The sequence below is a fragment of the Tupaia chinensis genome, unplaced genomic scaffold, assembly GCF_000334495.1.
Source record: "Tupaia chinensis unplaced genomic scaffold, TupChi_1.0 Scaffold000101_1, whole genome shotgun sequence".
Classification (NCBI taxonomy): domain Eukaryota; kingdom Metazoa; phylum Chordata; class Mammalia; order Scandentia; family Tupaiidae; genus Tupaia; species Tupaia belangeri.
In genome coordinates this window covers 5562291-5586540 of record NW_006159565.1, presented here as the reverse complement: position 1 = coordinate 5586540, position 24250 = coordinate 5562291, and the positions used below count along the sequence as shown (strand labels likewise).

At 35.9% G+C, this 24250-nt stretch overlaps 1 protein-coding gene across 2 annotated transcripts in view; it reads left to right on the top strand.

Annotated features, from left to right (window-relative positions):
- The window catches only part of LOC102499676 (O-acetyl-ADP-ribose deacetylase MACROD2-like), a 223519-nt gene that overhangs the window by 137147 nt on the left and 62122 nt on the right, over positions 1-24250 (top strand). For both annotated transcript variants that reach the window (XM_014585984.1, XM_006143653.1), the window contains exons 7-8: positions 8861-8935; positions 9205-9297. In XM_014585984.1, coding sequence (XP_014441470.1) covers positions 8861-8935; positions 9205-9297 — 168 coding nt within the window. The remainder of the gene's footprint in view (positions 1-8860; positions 8936-9204; positions 9298-24250) is intronic.

Below are 24250 nucleotides of genomic sequence, written 5' to 3'. Positions count from 1 at the left end.
AGTGCATCTGTCCATAAAAAAATGATTTCTGAAATAATTTACTTTTTAAAAGTGAGTTTTATTGGCCCTAGGAAAAAAACCAAGCATGTCTAAAAGATAATTGAATTCACACTAATCTAGGTTCAACTGTTACTCTTACTCTGAAATATTTTTAGACATGGTAAAAGTAAAAATTCTGAATATGAGCAGTGACTGAATTCTAAGTTTAACAAAAAGACAATTTCTATCTTCTTAAGATAAGCATCAAAGAAACAAAGTCTTTGTTCTTAAAATCTGAGCAGTTAATAATCTGCAAACAATAAAACCATATTGTTGTTGCTATTGTTCAAAAACAGCCAATTTACAAAGTGAATTTAGATTTATCCCCTGGAAAGACTTCATTCCAGACTGATGTCCCTAAACCAATTTTTATGCAAATTAATTAAAGCTGAAGTTTTAACTTGAGCCAAACTTAATTATCAGGGCCCCAAGAAACAATCATGTGATCTATTTCTAAAGAAAAGTAAATGGATTTTTGTATTATCTATTCTAATGGTCTCCTCCCATTAGTATGAATGATTGAGTTTATTATATTTATATATAAACACACACACACAAATGCACATACACTGTAGAATCCATTGTTTCTTTTGTTTCTTATGGGGGAGAGGGTAGGCGAAAGGTTGTTGGTAGAATTCAGCTAAACTGAATATTAAGAAGCAAATACAAAGCTTGTCCCCTTGGAGCCAAAAGAGCAAGAAGGAATGTGTAACGTCTGAGTGCACCCAAGAGAAAGACAGATGGCAAGGAGACTCCAGAGTCATAAGAAGAAACACACAGCAGGTCTAGGAGGAGACAAGGAACTCACACACCTAATTTTGGTATAATATTCCAAATCCTGGCTTGGCCTTCAGGAATGAACAAACACAATCATTCCTGGATTTCAAAGGTTGATTTCTCATTTCTTCCCCTGTTTTTTACTTACTTATTTTAGAAAAGTGGGAAAGGAGAAAATGTATGTATTTCTATTTCAAAAGAAGGTCACCAAAATTAGTAAAGCACACAGGTGAAACAAATTGGGAGTAGAAACAAGCCAAAGAAAATATTCCCAGAAAGCTTTGAAATGGTCTTTCATCTCCAACTGTGAAGTGCTTGACTTTAGGAGTCACCAAAAATCCCAGGTACTCATCAATAGCCTTAGGTGCCACTGCATACAGTTCCACTTTATCAGCAGTGCTCCAGGCCCTGTTGAACTGTGACCTCTCATTCTGGACTGAATTCTGAAGATTTGTCAAGTGGGGCACTGAGACTAAGGGACACACACAAATACAGATGGGCTGTTTCTGCTTTGAGTGTTCTACATTTAACCTTCATTGTACTCACAAAACCAGTTCGCAAATAATGAGGTGCACATCTCAGCAATAACCAGGCAAAAGATTAGGGGTTATGAGCAACTATCCATATCAACAGTGATAGAGAATAAAGCTCACTCAGTAAACAGCAAAGTTTCCCTTCAGTATCTTCCATCTAATGAACAAAAGTCAGTGCCTCTAGAAACTATACCAGGAGATGCAGGAGCCTAGGAGATTATCTAATTTCAAAACCCCCTTTGTTTTCCTATAAATGACAAAATTGAAGCCCAAAGAAGTTGTGATTTGCCTAAAATATTCAGTTATCTTTTCTCTCCTAAGGTTCTTTGCAACCAATATAGTACAGGGAGTGGTTAGTAGGGAACTTACCTTGTTTTTAAAAGATGCAAGAGTATATAAATTATAGACTTGAATGACTATTTCCAGACTCTAATAGGTACTATAAAAGAGGGCTAATTAAGTAGGCATGTATTGATAACTCCTTATTAATAGGTGATAAGAAAGAAAATATGAATAAAATAAAAATTTTCTTTTTCATAATGTTGTAAGAGAAACAGAGACATAGCAATATTACAGAGTTATGAAGTGCACCCAAGAGAATTAAAGAACTCGAGAGCAAAAGTGTGATCAATCTAGCCTAGTAGTTCAGAGAATGCTATACAAAAAACTGTAAATTGATAGTTATCTTAGTCCATCATACATGTGTGTGTGTTGCTAATAGAAATGCCTAAGACCCTAAAACTGGATGAATTTAAAATAGAGGTTTATTTGCAAAACTCAGACTCTGGTGGCTGGAAAGCCCAGAGGAATAGGTCTAAAGTATGCCTGACAGAGCACAGAGGAAGGCAGGTGTATATAGAGAATGAGTGAACTGCATCCAGTCTTCTCTTTTGTAGCAAACAGCTTTCTCAAGAAATGACCCCATGTCATAAGAGCTGGAACTCTCTGAGAAATCATTAATCTTTTATTAATTAATGAGATTGTTGTTCCTGTGATGCAATCACAATGATCCAGTCATCACCCACTAAGCCTTAATCATCTCCGAACACCACATTTTAAAACATAAAACTTTAGGGGACAAGCCATTATCCACCCAATAACAATAGCTTAGTTTTGAAAGATAAGAATTTTATTATGTAGGAAAGGAGGGGAAAAACATAAAGGTATTTCAGCCCCTGGGAACATATGGTAAGAGGGCACAAAGAAATATAGTAATATGTTCCAAAAATGGTAAGTAGGGTGATATATGAAGAGCACAACAAATGGTAGGTGATTTGACTAAAAGGCGAAAGGGAGGATACTCAAGAAAAAAGAGTTACACAACAGTTATATTTCTTAAGTGTTTCCTAGAGTTCAGGTGCACTAGACACTGAGGAAAAGTAATTGGATATAATAAAACACACATGCATGCACACACACACACACACACACACACACCTTTTAAAGAGAATTTTTTCTTCTTTGATATCACTGAGAGCATTTTTCTTTTTTAAAAAATATTGTTTTATTTTTTATTAAATTATAGAATATGGAATTGTTATAAAGTATAAAATATAAGTAAAATTAAAATCCTACAAATAAAAATCTCACCTACCATTTAAAGATAATCAGTGTTAACATTAGATACAGCCTTCCAGTTTTGTCTCTGCTAATATAAATACACAAAAACACACATATGTGAGTTGTTAAAAAAATGAAATAATAGTCTAATTTTTACAATCTCCCTGAGTCTTATGTTATTTAGCAGTAGCCAAACTATAGATAAAATGCCATTGTTGAGACTTCCTGTAATCTTTAGATTATAAATTCTATTGCTACTTTTTGTCCTCTTTATTCAGCATTATTTCACATTTCATTTTGCACGCTACTATTCTTAGTGAACTTTCACTCAAGAGCTTGATATCTAAGACATTGATCTATCTATAGTGTTCATTCTCTTTTGATATTCATTGCAGATGTTTCTGTCATTGCATTTTTAGATTTGTAGACATTTTTCTTATTATATCAGACATTTTTCTTATTGTATCGACTCCCACATGGCTGACTGCAGTTCAAGTCCTGGACCAAGAGGGTTGCTTTCTCACTTTCCCTCTCTCTCTTTCTCTCTCATTCTGTCCCTCTCTGGTCAGATTTAAATAAATAAATAAATAAATAAATAAATAAATAAATAAAGTTAAATTAGATAATTCTTTTAAAAAAAGATACTTTCTATATTTTGGGGTTTTGTTCCTGAATTTTATTGAGAGGTATTTACTATAGGGCATGTGCGCTAGCTAGAGAGACAGAGAGACCAAAAGCGAGAAATCACTCCCCAGGGGGATGTCCACATTGCAATCCCTTCTCCCCATTCTCTCGGGATTTTGGGCACTCATGTACATGTGCCCAGAGTGAGTTTTAACCCACCAGCTCCAGGGTTCAAACTGTAGTCGACCATGTAGGAGTCCAGCACCTTAACTACTACACCACCTCCTGACCCCCAAATATATATTTTTACACAATTGATATTATTTTCTAAAAGTATTTTATTTAGCATAATTCTCTTATGTGATTTGTTACACTTTTTTCTTTAATTATCAGAAAGAAAGAGAGAGAGAATCTCCAGAGAGTATAGTCATACCACAATCCCTTTTTCTCCATTTTTCCATCCAGTCAGGATTTGGGGCACACAGGCACCTATACCAGGCATGTTTTTCAATCCACTGAGACTGGGATTCAAACTGCAGTCAGACATCTGGGATCCAGGTCTCAATGCACTGCATTTAACCACAGCACTATGAAGCCAGCCCATATTATAATTATACTTTTTTTAAGTCTGTTCTTTGTTTTGGGTAACTGCGAATAGGCAAGAAATTCACCAAGAAATATACTGAAAATATTCCCTTCACTTTTTATGTGATTCATAATATTATTTTCCCCATCTAGCCATTCTATTGTCCACTCTGCCAATCCTCCCCATCTAGCCATTCTATTGTCCACTCTGCATTTATCTAGAGCAGATCTGAGATGTAAAAACCTGTGCTCTAGTGCTATTATAAGTGGAGTTTATGTGCTCCCACTTAACATTTGAAGGCTGATTTTATAAACTTGATTTTAGAATTTGAATTTATCTTTGTTAAGTTTCCTCTTGTTTTAGTCTATTGCTTCTGTTGTCCAACATGTTAATATTCTTCTGTTTCCTGCCATCTGAAAATCTGTTAAAAGTTATTTTTTTAAAAAATAGAACTCAGTTTCTTGTCTTACTAGAAAAAAACTTTTTTACATATATTGAGAACAAACACTATTTCTACTTTATGTAAAACATCTGCTCCCAACACTTGAGTTATCCACCTTTTAGTGGCACTCAATACATTGCATAATAAATGGTCTACTTTTATATACTTTATACTACATATTAAAGAATTGTGTGAGTAGTAGTAGCACATAGTCTAAAGAGTAAAGAATGTAAATTGATTTTTTTCTTCAGTTTTTGCTATAGGCTGTGTGTACTAACCAGAGAGAGAGAGAGAGAGAGAGAGAGAGAGAGAGAAATCTCTGGGGGAGGGCCACATCACAATCCCTTCTCCATTCTCTTCTTAGAAGTTTGAGCATGCATGCACATGCACCTGGCATGATCCTCAAGCTGCCAGGTCTGAGACTTGAACTGCAAAGTTGGCCATATGGGATCTAATGCCTTAACTCCCATGCTACCGCTGGCCCACAAATGGCACTTTTTAAAAAAGAGGTTTTTGCCTTAGGGTGCAGGCGCTCACCAGAGAAAGACAGACAGACAGACACAGCAAGAGGGCAAGTGAGAAATCACCTCCCAGGAATGATCCCTTCTCCTCCATTCTCCTCCTGGGATCTTGGCTATGCATGCACACATGCCCAGTATGAGTTTCAAGTCACTAGGTTGGGGACCCAAACTGTGGTCAGTCATGTGGCAGTCCTGTGATGTAACCACCGTGCTATCTGCTGGTCCACAAATGGCATTCTTACACATTTCTGGCAGAAGTAAAAAATGGCACGAATTCTTTAGAACACTATTTTCCAGGATCTAGTAAAGCTAAACTCACGTCTATTACTCAGCAGCTTCGTACCCCAGTGGTATGAGTACATACACCCACCAAAAGAAGGAAGGTAAGAAAATACCCCTTATAGGTATGGCCCTCTCTTCCTCTGTCTCTGTCTCTGTCTGTGTCTGGTGAGTTCATGCACTCTCTGGCAAGACTTTTTATAATGGGTGGGGAGTGTTTGTAGTCATGTGGCTCTAGTTATGAATTTTGAAAGCAGAACAGGGATCACAATGCTTATTTTATATGGCTAATGTGATAGAGATATTCAGGAAATATCTAGGTAAAGTCTGGCAGCTTTGATAGGACCAGCAATTTGTAGGTATATTAGGGGATTTCAAAAAATTTATAGAAAGAATGATCAAGAAAAGTTTGAAATCTTTGCAGGTTTTTCATATTACATAATTTGGTGAGATTTTTAAAGACCTTTTCATAGTAATATTCTCTAGATCAATGCCTCTCAAACTATAATATAGATGTATGTGTAGCATGTGAAAATCTTGGTCAAATGCTGATTTTGTAGGTCTGGGATGATTCCTGAAAAATCTGTATTTTTTTATAACTCTCAGAAAAATATTTGAATTTTCCAGTACTGTGTGTGGACCACTCTTGAGTAGCAATGGGAAAAAACGAGGATGAATGGAGTTTATCAATAGGGGAATAGTCTTAATCAAATCTATGTGGTTGTTTTGTAGTTTGCTAGAGGGTCCATGTACTCACCATAGACACACAAAGAAAGAGAGAGAGAGAAAGACAGAGAGACAGAGAAGGAAAGTAATAGAGTACTTCCCATGGGAGATAGTCATGCTGCAGTCCTTTCTGCTCCATTTCTCCTTCAGAGATTTCTGGGCACACACACACAGGTGCCCAGTATGGTTTTCAAGCCACAGTGTCCCTAACTCCAGTTACCCAGTCATGTAAGATCCAGCTGCCTTAACCACCACACTATCCATAGGCCCAAATCTATGTTTTTGTTTTGTTTTAATTTGTTTTAATGTGCTATAGAGGGACCAGCAGATGGTGTATGGCTACATCACTGGACTCCCACATAGTCAACCACAGTTTGAGTTCTGGACACCGCAGCTTAAAACTCACACAGGGTGCATGTGCATGCATGCCAAAAATCTCAAGAGGGGAATGGAGGAGAAGGGATTACAGCATGGCCACCCCCACGCCCTGGGAGGTGATTTCTCACTTTCTGTCTCTCTCTTTCTGTGTCTCTAGCAAGTACACACACCCTATAGCAAAAGTCTCTCAGAAATCAAACAAACAAAAAAATGTACTATAGAGTGTGTGCACTCACTGGAGACAAAAAGAAGGATGGGAGAGAAAGCAAGAAAGCAGCCCCCAGGCGATGACCACACTGCAATCCTTTCTCCTCCATTCTCCTCTTGAGATTTCAGGTACACACACACATACACATGCCCAGCATGTGTTCCATGTCACCTGGTCTGGGACTCAGCCATGTTAGATCCAGCCACTTTTGACTGGTCACTAAATCTATATTTTAAAAGACATTTTTTAACGTAATTCTTATAAATGGCTGGAGAAGAAAATGAAAGCTCAGTGAGACAGATGATGCATTCCTGAATAAGAAAAGAGGAAAAGGGATTGTAAAGTAGGAAAAGAGAAAGATTTTGGAGAATCATTAAAACTTCGCTTTTCACCGAACTTTAGTAGTGATGAAAGAAAGTCATCAAAGACAGCTTGAGGTTTCTAGCTTTGATGATCAAATAAATAAATATGCCTTAGCTTTAATTATTTTATCAGATCCTTTTGATTAAAATTGAGCTCAAGAGGAATGGATGTCACGAAAAACATTTTTACCCCCCATCTAGGTCACACTAGCAGAGAATGAATCAAGGGAACACAGTATAGTGGGTGATTCAAGAATACTTGTATCAAAGGTTGGGACCAGCAGGTAGCATGGTGGTTAAGGGCACTGGACTCCCACAGTGCCAACCGAGGTTCCAGTGCCAAACCTGGCAACTTGCTTTCTCACTTTCTCTTTTTCTCTTACTCACTCTGTCCCCCTCTGGTAAAATTAAAAAATAAGTACACAAATAAAATTTTAAAAAGAAAAAAAAAAAAGATGAAGGGTTAAATCAGCCTTGCTGCAGTAAAAAATATCACCAAAGTCTCACTGGCTTTCAACAAGAAGGATTTATTGTGTCTCTGCTTGGCTTCATCTAGCTTTGATCTACATGCTTCATTCCAGGATCTAGGCTGAAGAAGCAGCTTATATTAGGAGCAAGAGGGCTAGACAGATATTCAATGGATCTTCAAACTTCTGCTCAGAACAGCACACACAATGTCTGTTTCAGGGCTGCTTTCTAAGCCAACTCACATGAACATGTCTGGTGTCAATGCGTTAAGAAATTCCACATTGGCCTCTGCAGGTCACATGGTCACAGATAGAAAATATTATCCTCTTATAGAAAGAAATGGATACAAATGCAACCCCTTTTTTGCCTATAACCAACACTAGCTTTGGATTTTTTTTTTAATTCAACAGTTAAATATCTTCAGCACAAAATCTCTCATTAGCATGAGGCAAAATGGACAGATTTTAATTTCCTCTCTTAATGAGCACTTAAATGTTCTAAACTCTACAGGGGAGAGTAGAGAGAGAAGACAGGGTGTATGAGAAAAACCCATTACTAGGTAATCAGCCTCAGAGTAATCAAGAGTTGGCTGAATTCTCGCCTGACCGCTGCTAAATTTAGTACATGTCTTCAGAGAATGTGGAGCTGTTAGGCCACCCAGTTCCCATGTGCTCACACTATTCAACTTTTTAAATGCTCTGTTGATGGGAGATTGAAAGTACAAGTAGTATTTTAATTTTCTAAAAATCTTCAATATCAGAAATATGTCTATTTTTTGAGATATTTGCTATAGGGTATATGCACTCTCTGCAGAGACAGCGTGACAAAAAGAGATAAAAAAGCAAGAAATCACCCCTGGGGAAGAAAGGGGATGGCCATGCTGTAATCTGTTCTCCTCCATTCTCCTCTCAAGGTTTTGGCATGCATGATTTAAGTTATTGGGTCTGGGACTTGAACCACAGTAGATTTCACAGGAGTCCAGAAACGTAATCATTATGTCATCTTCTGGTCCCAAAATATTTATATCTTTAAAAAAATAAATGTAGTTAACCCATTGAGCCTAAAAATTATATTAAAATATCAAAACTTCCAAGTTGTCTTTTATCCATATCTAGTGCATTGATAATGTAAATCTAATTACACCAATCCATTCAATTAGACTTTCACCTAAAAGCAGTCCAATATTTTTTTTTATAAAATAATGGAGATGAATCTGGTGATTTGAAAAATGATATCTTCACCCTCCATTTAGGTTCACATCTGTTCTGTATCTTTCCAGGCCTGAAGGTTTTGCTTTTATAAAGCTATGGTCATGTACATCACATCTCTTTCATTTTTCAATTACTGTTCTTAACAGGAGAAGAGACTGATTCAATGAAGAATGAAATGAAAATGGAGACAGAGTCCCAGACCTCATATATGGAAACAGAAGGTACTGAAATGAGCATATACTGTTATCAGAGAACGAGATGAAAATCTGAAGCACGATTTTTATATAGATTTGTGGGCACGAGGGCTGTGTCTATGTTTCAGACAATGATTACTAGAGAATGGCAGCAGTATTCTGCTTCATGAGTCTGTTGAAACTTGGAGGAACAAAAAAAGAACATTAACTTTCCATTGTGTGCTCTAGTCCCTACGTTTTCTCAACACTTCCAACTAAGACATCTCTGAGTGTCCCTTTGGTCTCATTCTATTTAGAGCTTTCATCAAACCAAGAAGATGCCACGAGTGTGGAGCAACCAGAAGTGACTCCACTAACCGATGACCAAGAAGAAAAAGAAGGTGAAAAAGGTAGGACTGCTCTCACAATTACCTGTCAAGAATAGAGAGTTTCTTTGGATTGCTGCCTAGAACTCAACCATCAACATTATCATGCATTTGCAGTCTGTAAAGAGAGACCATGAACATTTCTTTAACCCTGAACTGCTTTTGAATGTGGAATAAAATCTAGCAGTAGCAAAAGATACTTGGAACACTTTTCTTTTTAAATAGTATGAAGATGTTTCTGTTATTTAGATTTAATTTACATTTTAAAAATTATACTATTGGAAAAGCCCATAAGAAATGAAAATTATAGACTAGAGGTATAAAGGTCATCAAAAATCTGAAATGACTTTAAACAAATAGTTGACCTTTCTCTATTGATTTCATTCTGTCTTCCTTCATATGATAGTGATTAAAGAAGCAATTTATGTAAAATATGCACATTATATGAGCCTTCTAAATTGCAAGCTTTGCCAATATTAGAACAGACACAATAACATCGAATGTTATTTTTAAATAAGTGATCATTATATTAATTTCTGAAGATATAAAAAGAATAAGCACTTTAAAGCGCCATTTGGGGCAAAGAGTCAGTATACTGGAGTAACGATAGAAGTCTTTTTTAAAAATCTTTTTAAAGAAAACTATTATATAAGGAATTTAATGTTTATTGAAGAATTTGAAGAATCCAATTTTCAAACATAAACAGCCATCTCTTAAAAGACGCTCATGGAATAATTCATTTGTTCCACTGTATCATAAATCATACCACTTTTAAATAAATATGCATTTGCAAAGCAGTTGCTTGGTAATAACTTGACAGGCCTTGTTTATAGAACATAGTGATCAATTTTGTTTCCAAATTAAAATGCAGACATGATCTCAATTGTAAAATCAGGTCAATAGCAACTACAGCTTCCAAATTATGAACTCTTCTTGGCAGGGGCATTGACACATTTTAATTGTTAAACCATGTTAGTGATTTTGACACTTATTTTTATTTCCACTGCATTTACAACACAATATTTTTTCACATCTATGCCCCTAGTAACCTTTTCTCTTTTGCAAATCCCTCTCAGACTCAGAATGCCATGTTCCTGACAAGTCAATAAAGGGTATATTTGGAGTATGTGTATTTCCCGATAATAAAGAGTTGATAACAGCCTTTATTCAGATTCAGATACAGGGTATTGTGCTCTTCAACCGCAGTTCTAAAATGTAACAAATACATTGCCATTCCTGGGAGTTTAATTTCTCTACACTAGGTTGTATCTCAGGAAATGCACATGGGTACAGGAACATTGAACTGGTACATGTTCCTCTTTTTAACTTGACCCATAAGAGAAAGCTCAGACTCAGCACACATTGACATGTTACCCTCCCCTTGCATTGGATACACCTCTAATTACTGGAGAATTAAATACCCACTTTTCTTCTCTTCCTTGCAGATATGCCAGTCCTCTTTTTTCTTTTCCTTTTAGGATTTTGCCATAGGAAACATGCACTCGCTAAAAAGGAAACAGATAGAGAGAGGGAAAGTGAGAAATCACTGACCAGGGTGATGGCCATGCCATAGTCCCTTCTCCATTCTCCTCTCGGGATTTTAGGCATGCACACACACACATACCTGGCATGAATTTCGAACCACCAGGTCCGGGACTCAAACTGCAGTTGGTCATGTGTGGGAATCCAGCCACCTTAACCACCATGCCACATGCTAGCCCTGCCAATCCTCTTCTAAACTGGTATAATGACATCTGGGAAAAAGACAAGGTCAAAATCTGTCAATTGCATGGAACTTTGAAATTGAATTTCTCATTAAAATTTGACTTTTCACTAAAAGCAATGCTGATGGACTTGCATGAACCTCACTTGCCTTTCCCATCTTTACCATAGATATTTAGTTTGGGCTTCTCTTGAATATTTATGGTGTTTGAAATATCTTTGAGTTCTTCATCTTTGTCATTGTTCTTTGCATCAAAAGTAGAGTTACAAGTTGTTCTATTATGTGCAAAAAAAAAGCACCCCCAAAAAAGGGGGCAATGTGATCTCTTGCTCTGCTCCACCCTGAACAACCTTAGGCAAGCTATTTAACCTGTCTGCTTTAGGTCTCTCATCTGTAAATGGTGATGACAAAAGTACTTGTCACATACAGACACGCTAAAAACTTAACAAGTAACACATGTAAAGCAATTGCAGCAATACCTGGCACATAAAAAGTGCTCTGTAATTATATAGTATTTGTCATAATCTGATAACTTGATGATAAAACCAAGAGAATCCACATTTAGTTTTCCAAACCAATTCAATGTCCTTTTTAACTATTTTGAGTCCAGAGAAACTTCACATATTCTATAATACATCAACAGATGGTTCTGCATATTTGATTGGCAGCACCATCTCTTGCAGACAGTTTTGAGATGGCTCTAACCTCTCCTCATTGCTGCATAGATTATCCTGTAAATATAGAACAAATGTAAGGTGGAGTGGGAGATATTTTCATTCATAACCGCCTTGTTATTTATTTATTTATTTATTTATTTATTTATTTTTTGGTCAAGAGCTCTATCTTCTGTTTTAGAAGTAATGAAAAACCATAATCTATTTTAAAAGAAAGTTGTCATGTAGCTATTAGTAGATCCCAAAAAAAATAAACAGTAAATATATTAGATTTTTTAAATTCACAAATTATGAAAGGGGCTCGTTTGAAAACATTTTGGGACTATACATATGGGTTTGGTGTAGATTCAAAAAGTTGTCTCATACTGGAAAGTTGTATGTATATATCAAGAATTATCTATAAAACAAATCAGCATTCTATTATATTTGTAGAAAAATTCTTCATAGCTTTAAAAATATTGCTTCTCTTCTATTATGAGCATTTTCTAAAAGAGAAAGTGACTCCTTTTAAAAAATTCCAGACCAGGAAAAATGTATAATCCTTTTTTCTCATTTTGTAGCATTTTATAAGATTAGAAAATGTAGATAATCTTCAGGACACATCCTCTATGGCTCCCAGGTGTATGGGCACAGATGTTGCAACATTAAGTTTTGAAGTTAGCTCTACCAAAATACGGATTTTGAAAAGCTGGGAAAATATTCAGCAGAAGTTCATGCTGATAAAATTACACAATAGCACAATGGACACGTCCCTGGGAGACCTGAAATACAAAAATTTCAACAGGCGTAAAGCGAGGTTTCACATATGGCTGCTTTTCTCATATAGTCACATTGCCTCTTTCTAAATGAGTCCAGTTTCATGCTTTTCCCAGCAGGACCTGCACCACATATAAAATCCAGTGTAATAACTTCATTTAGGTTAATAACAAAATAGAAAAGTGATATTTTAGAAGATCCCTAAAAAGGATTTCATATTTTAGTGTTAAGTCATAAACTAGTATTGTTGGAGCCTAATTTGTGCTAAAAAGGCCTTTTTTTTCACCTTTAACAATAGAAAAATCTTGGCTAATTGGACAAGTCATGACATACTTTTGTGTTTTTTTATGCAAAAATGTATCATGACTTTTCTGACACCCCAATATTTTTCTTTATAGTTAAATTTGGAAATATTTTACATAAAATCTTACCTATATCAACATCATATTATTTTTGTCATAAAATTTCCACTTGAGCTTTATCAAGAATATGTACTGTGGGGACCAGCAGTTACCATAATGGCTATGTCGCTGAACTCCCATGTAACTGACCACAGTTCGAGTCCCGGACCGGGTGGCTTAAACTTACACCGGGCGTGCGTACGTGCCCAAGATCCCGAGAGGAGAATGGAGGAGAAGGGATTGTGGCATGGTCATCCGCCCTGGGAGGTGATTTCTCGCTTTCTATCTCTCTGTCTCTCTGTCTTTCTGGCTAGCACACATGCCCTATAGCAAAAACCTCTCAAAAAAAAAAAAAAAAAAGAATATATACTGGACTTTTTTTAAATCAAGGGTTACTCAGAATGCGTACAATTGCCCTCAATTATATTTTTATATCAATTGATGAGTGTAAAGTAGTAATCCTGTATCAGTTAAGGTTGAACGATGTGTTGAGAGAAACTAAGGGAATAGTGTGGTATAAGGTTTTCTTGGAAAAGATGAACATAAACAGGCATGGGAGGAAAGTGTGAAGTGCAAGTCAGTGACAAGTGTAACTGTCATTTCCTCAGGCTCATGTTTTGGCGTCTGACCAGTATGATAGTGATACAAGTATATAGAGAGCCATCACTTCTAGTGTAGTCCTGTGATTCCTGGCAGTTCTTTAACTTTTAAGAATTTCAGTTTCAGGACCAGCAGATGGCATAGTGGTTACGTTCCTGGATGCCCATGTACTCTACCATGGTTCAAATCCCAGATTCTCCGGTGGCTTAAACACTGGGCACATGTGCATGCAATACCCAAGATCCCAAGAGGAGAATGGAGGAAAAGAGATTTCAGTGTGGCCATCCTCTCAGCCCCCCAGGGGGTGATTTTTTTGCCTTCTCTCTCTGTCTCTCTGGTGAGTGCATGCACTCTATAACAAAAATCTCTCTCTAAAAAAAAAAAAATCCGTTTCTAGGATATCAATGAGGGACATTAATTCAATAATGCAGTTACAAGGTTCTCCGCTTTTGTAAGTTTCCTCAGAAGCCCAACGCTGAAGAGTAATATTGTTGATGAAACAGGGTGATGGTGTGGGAGCCAATGGTCATCAAATTTGAAAGAGGAAATCTTAATCTTTTCTAAAATTTATTTATTATCTGTCACTAATAAAAATTCAGGAGCCCTGTCGATTAGGCAAAAAGATCAACCAACTTAACCATATTTTACATTAAGATTTAGCAATAGTTGGACAGCTCATTGTTCCCTGAAGAAATCGTAAAGGTGAAAAAATGCCTTTTAGCACAAATTAGGCTCAAACACACTGCTCAGAACAAGGTTGGCCTTCCATCACCATCTTTCTTGGTCTACATGGGAAACATCATTTCTTGCAGCTCCTCTGACTACCATTTCATCTTTCAGTAAATGAGCAGTACGTGAGCCGCTTTCTCTTCAGCTTCTAACAACAGATCCATTAGAGATTCATCTTGTCTACCAAGCACCATTACTGCACCCCTGGTATTTTCCATTATTGATGAGATTCTTGCAGTGCTGACAGAACTCTCTCCCCTTTCCTTACAAAGCAGACCCTGCACCAGCCATGCATTCATATGTAGGATCTGTAGTATCTGGCCTTTCAGATCCAGCCTGTATTCTTGGCTATAGAAAATCACAATTCAGGCATACTTTTGATTCATGCAAAATATTATATAACCTTGCAACTGGAGTAATGAACTTACTGGAAACTCTATGTGTTCGAAAGTCTTTATATTTCATCTTTTCACATGAAGTCAACTTTGGTGGTAGGATATTTTATACTAATATTTATACTATATGCTGCTAATATTTTATATTAGTAGCACTATTATTGAATTTTCTAAGGCAGTTTCATTTTCAAATGGTTTTCTTCTACTACTAGCCTCTTTTTTCTCCTTTTTTAGGTTTTTACCATAGGGCATGTGGGCTCACTAGAATGAGACAGAGAGAGAAAAGTAAGAAATCACCCCCCCCCCCGGAGGGGGGGCCACACTGCCATCTCTTCTCTCAGGAGTTTGGTCACACATGCATACACATCCACTGCAATTTTCAAGCCACTAGGTTTGAAACTAGTGCAGTCCCCAATGGGAAACCATCACTCCCTGCTGGCCCACTAGCCTTCTTTCTTAATCATATTTTAGCTGGAATTTTTCAACCAAAGTTTGTTTTAAAATGTAAGTTAAATTTAAAATGTTGGTTTCTATTTGGGTTTTATTAATATTTTAAAGTAGTTACTGAATGTCTTATAGGGACCAGTAGTTGGCATAATGGCTATGTCGTTGGACTCCCATGTAGTCGACTGTGGTTCGAGTTCCGGACATGGTGGCTTAAACTTATGCCAGGCATGCATGCATGCATGCATGCATGCTTAAGATCCCGAGAGGAGAATGGAAGAGAAGGGATTGAGGCGTGGCCATCCCCCAAGGTGTTGATTTCTCACTTTCTGTTTTCTGTCTCTCTCTGTCTTTCTGGCAAGCACACAAGCACACATACCTTTTAGCAAAGACCTCTCAAAAAAAAAAAAAAGAAAAAAGAAATGTCTTATATTAATATATACACTGAAGATAAAAATAATAAATATTTAAACTGAATTGTTTAGGTTTTCTATGTATCTAATTGAATGCAAAATACACATATAGAGCGAGTAAATTCAAAGTACACTTATGCGGTAATAACTAAAGATACAATCTTTATGTTTGCATTTAACATGGGTCTTTAAATTTTATTTTTAGATGTTAATGTTCATGTTTCTCCCTCAAGCAAAAATGTAACTGACCTAAATTTTAAAGTTAAAAAAAGGTAAATTAAAAATGTGTTTACTGCTACAATAACAATATTGATTTGCACACTAAATATATATACATGTGTATAAATTAAGACTATACATTATAAAATTGTAACTACCCAGTAAGAAAATTACTCAGGCTTCTCAGATTTGTCAAAATCTTCTAGTTTACTGTGAATATCTCATCTCTTTTTAAAAATTACTTATCTATTTAATGTTATTATTTTTTTTTTGAGAAGTTTTTGCTATAGGGCACATGTGCTCATCAGAATGACAGAGAGACAGAAAATGAGAAATCACCCCCCACGGGGGGGATGGCAATGCTGAAATCCCTTCTCCTCCATTCTCCTCTCAGGATCTTGGGCATGTATGCACACATGCCTGGCATAAGTTTAAGCCACCAGGTCTGGGACTCAAACAGCTGTCGAGGACTTCGGAGTCCAGAGACATACCCATTATGCAAACTGCAGGTCCCAACATAGGATATCTTTACAATTATTTGTCTATTTTTCAATTTCTTTCATCAGCATCTTATAGATTTTCAGTATACAAGTCTTTAATCTCCTTGTGTAAATTTATTTCTGAGCAGTTTTTGATGCTTTTGGAAATGGATAGCTTTAATTATTTTTATATACTTTTTTGTTGTATATAGAAATACAATTGATTTTTATTATCTCAATTTTGTAAATAGTAATTTCACTGAGGGTATTTATTAGTTCAGTATTTTTTGTTAAAATATTTACAGTTTTATCTAAGTGAGATTATACCAACTGTGTGGCCAGCAGGTGTCATAGTGTTTAAGACACTGGACTCTCACATGGCTGACCTGTGGTTCAGGTCCTAGACCTGGTGACTTGAAACTCATGAGGGATGTGTGTGTGAGTGCCCAAAATCCTAAGAGGAGAAGGGAAGAGAAGGGATTGCAGCATGGTCATCCCCCTGGGGAGTCATTTCTTTCTCTCTCTCTGTCTGTATCTCTTTGACAAGAGCATGTGCTCTATAGCAAAAATATCTCAAAATAAGTAAATAAATAAAAGATTATGTCATCTGCAAAGAGAGAAAATGTTTATATTTTTCTTGTCATTGCTCTAGGTGGGACTTCCAATACTATGTTGAACAGAAGTGTGAAACTAAACAATGTTTTCTGGTTCCTAATCATACAGGAAATTGTTACACTGTTTACCATTGTGTATAATATTAGCTGTGGTTTTCTCCTATGGCCTTAATCATGTTAACGTACATTTCTTCTCTACTCAATTTATTGATAGTTTGTTTTATTTTTAATCATGAAATGAGGTTAGATTTTGCTTTTCCTGCATCTATTGAGATGATATATGTTTTTTAATCCTTTATTTTGTTAATGTGCTGTATCATATTTATTAATTTCTATTTCTTGAGTCATTTTTGCACTCCAGGAATAAATCTCTGGATCATGAGGTATTATCCCTTTAATGTGCTGTTGAATTTGGTTTCCAAGGATATTGTTGAGAAGTTTTCAATCTATTTTTATTAAAGACTTTGGCCTATAGTTTTTATTTCCTGTAATGTTCTATCTGGTTTCAGTATTATGGCAATGCTAGCCTCATAAAATGAGTTTGGAAGTGTTCCCATACTTCAATATTTTGGAAGAGTTTGACTAGGTTTATGTCAATTCTTCTTTAACTATTTTGGTAGAATTTACTAATGAAATGATCTAGTCTTTGGCTTTTCTTTGTTGAGAGGCTTTTGATTGTTGATACAGTCTCTGTCAATGATCTATTTAAATTCTGTTTCTCTGTGATTCAGTCTTAGTAGGTTGTTTGTTTCTAGAAATTTGTCCATTTCTTGTATGTGTGCCAATTTGTTATGTACTTGCTCATAGCAGGCTGTTATGATCCTTCATATTTCTATAGTATCAGTTCTAATGTCTTTCCTTTCATTTATTATTTTATTTACTCATGTGCCCTTCCTTATTTTTTTGATTAATGTATAGATTTGTCAATTTTGTTTATCTTTTCAAAGAAAGCCCTTATTTTTATCGCTCTATTCTATTGTTTTCTATTTCATTCAAGATAAGAGATGCCATTAGAAAATAGAGATTTCTGCTTTTATCTTTATTATTTCATTTTTTTCCTGCTAAATTTGGGATTAGTTCGTTCTTTTTCTACTTCCTTGGGGTACAATATTTTTTCACACATAGGGCACGTGCACTTGTGGAAGAGAGACAGAGAGAGAGAAATGAGAAATTACTCCCAAGGGGAATGGCCATGCTGCAGTTATTTCTTCTCCATTCTCTCAGAATTTGGGGCACACACATCCATGTGCCTGGCATAATTTTCAAATTTTAGTCAGTCTTGAGGGAGTCCAGCACCTTAGCCACCAGGCCACCTGCTGGCCCCTATCTGAGTTATTTAAAATATATTTTTTAAGAATAATTTAACTTATTTATTCATTTATTTATTTTAATTTGAGCAGAGAAGGACAGAGAGAGAGAGAGAGAGAAAGTGAGAAAGCAAGCTGCCAGGTTCAGGACTCAAACTGTGGTCAACCATGTGGGAGTCCAGTGCCCTTAACAACTACACTACCTGCTGGCCCCACCTTATTAAATTGTTTAAATTTAATACACAATTCGACATATTTGTGGCTGACAGTGTGCTATTTTGATACATGTATATAATATTCACTGATCAAATCAGAGTAATTAGTCTATCCCTCAAACATTTATCGTTTCTTTATGGTAAGAACAATCAATAAGCTATTTTTAAATACACAGTAAATGATTAACTATAGTTATCCTACTGTGCCATCAAACACAAGAATTTGTCTTCCTATCTAACTGGTTTTTTTGCACCAATTAACCCACCCCTATCTCCTCTCCTCCTCACCATTTATAATCTCTGGTTACCATCACTCTATTTTTTGCTTCTATCAGATCAATTTTTTAGGTAAGTAAGAACATGTAGTATGTGTCTTTCTGTAACTGTCTTATTTCACTTAACATAATGTCCTTTAGACACATCTATGTTGCCACAAACACACTTTTTTTCTTTTTATGACTCAATTGTGTATATATATATATACACCACATCTTCCTTATATTTGATATCTTTTTTTCTTAATGTAGGCATTTGTAGTGATAATCTTCCTTCTTAGAACTGCTTTTTGCTATATCCCATAAGTTTTGATACGTTGTGTTTTCAAATTTTGTGTGCATCTCAAACATTTTTTTTACATTTCCTTTTTTGATTTCTTCTTTGACTTGTTGTTTGTTTAGGGATGCATTCTTTACTTCCCATATATTTGTAAATTTTCAGAAATTCTTCCTGGTATTGATTTCTAGTTCCACACCATTGTGATTAGAAAAAATACTTGCCATGATTTCAATCTTCTTAAAATTGTTAAAACTAATACATGATCTATCCTGGAGGTGTCTCATGTGTGCTTAAATACTGGTAGAATGTGTGTTCTGTTACTGTTTGATGAGGTATATTAGGTCCATTTGTCTATAATGTTCGAATTGTCCATTTCCTATGGTTTCCTTTCTGGATTATCTATCTATTTCTGAGGTATTAAAGTCTTCAACTATTGTTGTATTGTTTTTTGCTCCTTGCAGTTCTATTAGTGTTTTCTCTACTTATTTAGAAGCATGGACATGTAGTGCATAAATATTCATAATTGTTTTATTCTCCTGGTGAATCAATCTCTTTATCATTAGATAATGACCTTTATATTTCTTGTGACTGCTTTTGACTTAAAGTCTATATTACCTGACATAAATATAGCTATGTACTCTACTCTCTTTTGGCAGCCCAAGTTGCCAATAAAAGCTTGAGAGATTGAGTGGAATTTATCAAAACAGAAGTGATAGTGTGAAAGTCCAAGGCTAGAGATGGAGCATGCAGGGCCTCTCTGTCTGTGCCAATGAGTGTGGACCTGGAGACTCTCTGGCAGCTCACATATATCCAGATGGCTTGATTCATCATTGATTCCTGTGTTTTTCATGCCAAATTACAAATTTTACTCAATAAGGATCATATAATATTATTCTATTCTGGTTAGTATAGGACTTATAAGGAATTTCATGAAATTCAAATTACAAGGCCAATAAGTAAAATTTCATTTGAACATACAAAGCCTAAAACATTTCATTTCTGGCCCTTTACAGAAAAATTTTGCTGATCCCCAGTGTACAACACCTACACAAATGTAGCCCAAATTACCCTGCATCTGAAAAATCCTCGTTTTCATGCACTAACTCTTAAGTTATAAAGTCTTTATAACATGCATCTCCACTCTTGGAATATTTCTCCAGAAATGGGTTTATTCTAACAATGCCATGACTTTCTGCAGGTACAATCTTTGTTTCTATCTTTCCCCAAGATGGTAAATGGGTAAAAAATGTCCCTCTCTGATGTCAGCATCCAGTAAAGGGGTTCTAGAATAGTATGTCTTGGGCTGCAAGCATTTCAGGCCTTAAGTGGGAACAGGTAATTCCTACAACCCTGTACTCAAAATCTACTCCCTTACTTTGACTTTGCTTTGTTATCTGGTCAGTCTCATTTTGCTTTCTGTCTTTAGAATAGAATCTTATGTTTTCATTGAATATTTTTCTTTTTGCCCTTGCACATTAAAAGGGGTTCCACCTAACTTCCACTGACCTGATCTTGCTTTCTCTTAGGTTATACACATAAGACTTATGTTACAACTTCATAAACTAAGTGTGGTAGGTAATGACTAAAATTTAATATAGATGTGTAAATATGTTCATTTATACATTTTTGTTGTAAAGACCAAAATATTGTAAATCAAAATTTAACTGGTACATATATATAGCTTAAAAAGAATAACCTTAAATTTAGATATTGGTTGAATAGAAGCTCAGTATTTATTTAAAGAAAGGGTTTTTTTATTTTTATTTATTTTTTTTGGTAACGAATAACCACAAACTATTATATCATAAATTTTGGATGAAAAATTTAGATATAGATTTAGATTTAGACCTAATTATTTCACTTGACTCCTCAGAAGCAACTACTTCTAGGCCCTACTGATTTCGTACAAAGGATATATCCATTCGGATTTGAATTTCAAATATAAGTGCTACTTTTCTCTGTTTCAGAAGCAAACTTAATTTTTTTCATTGCTCTTTATACATCAGGTGTCTTCATTTCAGCACAGTGTGTAAAAGCAGGTGGTAGAAGGAGTACTTTGAATGTTAATTATTTTTTTCATTTATTTCACTGTGAGGATTTACCTTTCAATGTGTTTTTATAATCAAGATGGAAACAATTAAGGAACTTACTGCTTGAATGTTTCACTACATTTATTTTATGACATCTGTTGCAGTGATTTAAAAAAAAAAAAGAAAAAGGGAGGTAAACATTTTAACATTAGCAACGGGTTGGGGTCAATTGTAAGCAATTGCTTTATTTCATTGTGAATCTTCAAAGGAAATATTGTCAAATTATTCATGTTTCTAACCAATAAATATCCCATTGTTAGAACTTAGAGTTTTGACAAAGAACCATATCATTTCATTATTCAGGGATGTCATTATAGTTGCTTAGCCTTGAATTTTAATTGGTAATAATTTTTAAATTTAAGAGAAATAAAAAAGGGGAAAACTGAATATTTCTTCATGGAGACATTCATTTTTCCATATATCATATTTAGTTTGTTCTCAAATATTAAGCACACTTTGCTTCACACTTTTTTACGTTTCATATACTTACAAGCATAATTCATAAAACGATAATGTTCAGTCTTAAGAAATGCATAGTTTGGGATCAGCAATTGGCATAATGGCTATGTTGCTGGACTCACATGTAGCCAATTGCGGTTCGAATCCCAGACCCAGCAGCTTAAACTCATGCCATGCTCGTGTGCATGCATGCCCAAGATCCCAAGGGAAGAATGGAGAAGGGATTGTGATGTGGCCATCTCCCCAGGGAGTGATTTCTTGATTTCGGTCTCTCTGTCTCTATCTGTCTTTCTGGCAAGGCACATGCCCTATAGTAAAAACCTCTCCAAAAAAAAAAAAGAAAAGAAAAGAAATACATAGTTCATAACACATAACAAGACACATTTAATTTCATTTTATGCATGGTTTATAATAAACATATGGACATTTAATTTCACTGTATTTTTCAAAATTAATATAGTCTATATTTCACATTATGTTACACTGTGCTTGTTTCTCCCATTAATAAAATATTATAGAAAACCTTTTTCATTCAGAAAATAAAACTTGCATAAAATCTATTAATTGCATAGGCTAATACAAAAAAATTTTAAAGAGTTTGGTAAAAATGGAGATGAAGTACAAATTTATTTTGCTGCAATAACAAAGCTAGTGTGATGACATGTACCTGCAGTCTCAGCTACCAAATGTAACATATTTATCAGGGAAAGAAAAAAGCAGGAGAGTCAGAGCCTACGAAGTTGTGTTGAGAAGATGAAGTGATAAGGAAGATGGAAGGGAAGAGAGGGGAGAGAGGGAGAAACTGAGAACCACTTTTTAAATATGTTTCCAGGGATCAGCAGGTGGCATGGTGGTTAAGGAGCTGGACATTTCCACATGGTTGGCCACAGTTTGAGTCCTGGACCTAGTAGCTTTCTGTCTCTCCTCTGTGTGTGTATGTGTGTGTGTCTCTTTCTGGTCAAAATTATTTTAAAAGTGAATTTAAAAACTTTAAATACATCTGTTTTCACTACTAAATACTTCTTTCTCCTTAAAAACAGGGTTTATCTTCATTATTTCTTTTTTGTTTTGTTTTTGTCTGTGCTTCAGCCCCAAGCCCAATGCCTTGTACATGTTAATGCCACATAAGTATTTTTTTAAATCATTGGAAGTGTAGGTGAGATGACTAAGAAGGTTACTCTGTATCACTTACTCCCCTCTGCATACCTTTTTGCCAGTCATCTTTGTCTTGTTCAAACACCTCACCGCCAACCAAAACAAGGCAGCAAGAAAGGTCTAAGGGATTTCCAAAAGGAATATTCTAAATTTGGACATAAAAGTACTAAAGTCATGCTGTTGAAAAGATGAACCATATGACCAGCAGACTCACCATCGACTCACCATCACCTGGGAGCTTCTTAAGAGTGCAGATTCCCAGACCTACCAAGACCTACCGTATCAGGTTCTTTAGGATGGGGTCTAGGTAACTGTGCTTTAACAAACATTCTAAGTCTTATGCACACCTAAGTTTGAGGGTCACTGTGTGAGTGTAATAAATATACCAATTATGTTTGTGTTTAGTCCGAAACTATTAGTAAGCTATTAGGGTCATGTTCCCTACCACCATTTTGTGGGATTATGTGGTCAAGAAGAACAAAATGGGAAACTTTGTTGAACATAAATTTATATCTCCTTCATTTCACAGAGGTATTGGTTTGATAGCCTAGTTGTTACTTGCTTTAGACCAGAAAGTAAAAATCATTTATTTCCCTTCTATTTTTCCTCATTCTCCCTCTTCTTTCTATTCCATTCTTTTCCTTATTTCTCCTTCCCTCCTTCCTTCCTTAATTTCCCTGATGGTTTTAATTTCTCTCTTTTTTTATCTAAAGATGCATAAATATTCAGCTGGCATTCAGTGGCCACAGTAAACTTATTTGAACTAAATTGCAAATGTGCCAACATCTGTCTGACATTAAAAGAGATCAGGGGCCAGCAGGCATAGTGGTTAAGGTGTTAGACTCTCGCATGGCCAATGGCAGTTCAAGTCCGGGACCTGATAGATTGAAAATCACACCAAGTATGTGTGTATGCATGCCCCATATTTCAGGAGAGTGCATTAGCATCAGCTGAGAACTTGCTAGAAATGCTAATTCCTGAGCTTCACCCTAGGTAGATTACTTCTATGATAATTGCTATGATTCAGTTTCTCAATTAGACTATTAAGGCTTTATTACATGTTAAACTGTGTGTATGTGTGCATGCATTTCTCATGTAATGCTTAGGATTCACATTCATGTGCCCTGGAAACAAGATCCTGAAAACAGTGGAAAGTGAAAGGAATAGAGTTTGCAGGTTCATGGACCAGACTTTCCTGGCAACATGCTACCTGATGCTTGGTCTGTCAGCAACACTTAGCTGCACCAGTGGAATGCCAAAGGAAGAGGCAGGGATTGTCCAACTTAAGTGTGTATCCAAGTGACCTGAAACCTTGCTAAAGCATGCATTGCTGGGCTCTATCCTCAAGTTTCTGATTTAGTCGTTCAAGGGGCAGGCAGCAATCAAAAATTTTGCAGTTATAACAAATTCCCCAGTGATGCCAATGCTGCTGGGACTCTGGGCATTAGGGTACCTGTGATAAACTTGTAGTGTCTGACACCAGCCTCTTAGAAGCCTCTATTCCTGTATGTGCCCCCTTTGTGGTCAGTGGTGCCGTGTGTCTCTCTCACAGTGACAGGTGATATAGAAGAGGGACCACAGAGATTGCATGCTTAGACCGAGAGTGGAAACTAAGTAGTAGTAAGGACCATGTTCATTTACTGGAAAGCAGCCCTCCAAGGACATGCTGAGTATTATGTATATTAGAGCTGTGCATCTGAAAAATGTGTACCACACAAGGAATCATTCCTTCTTAGTTTCAATAATAGG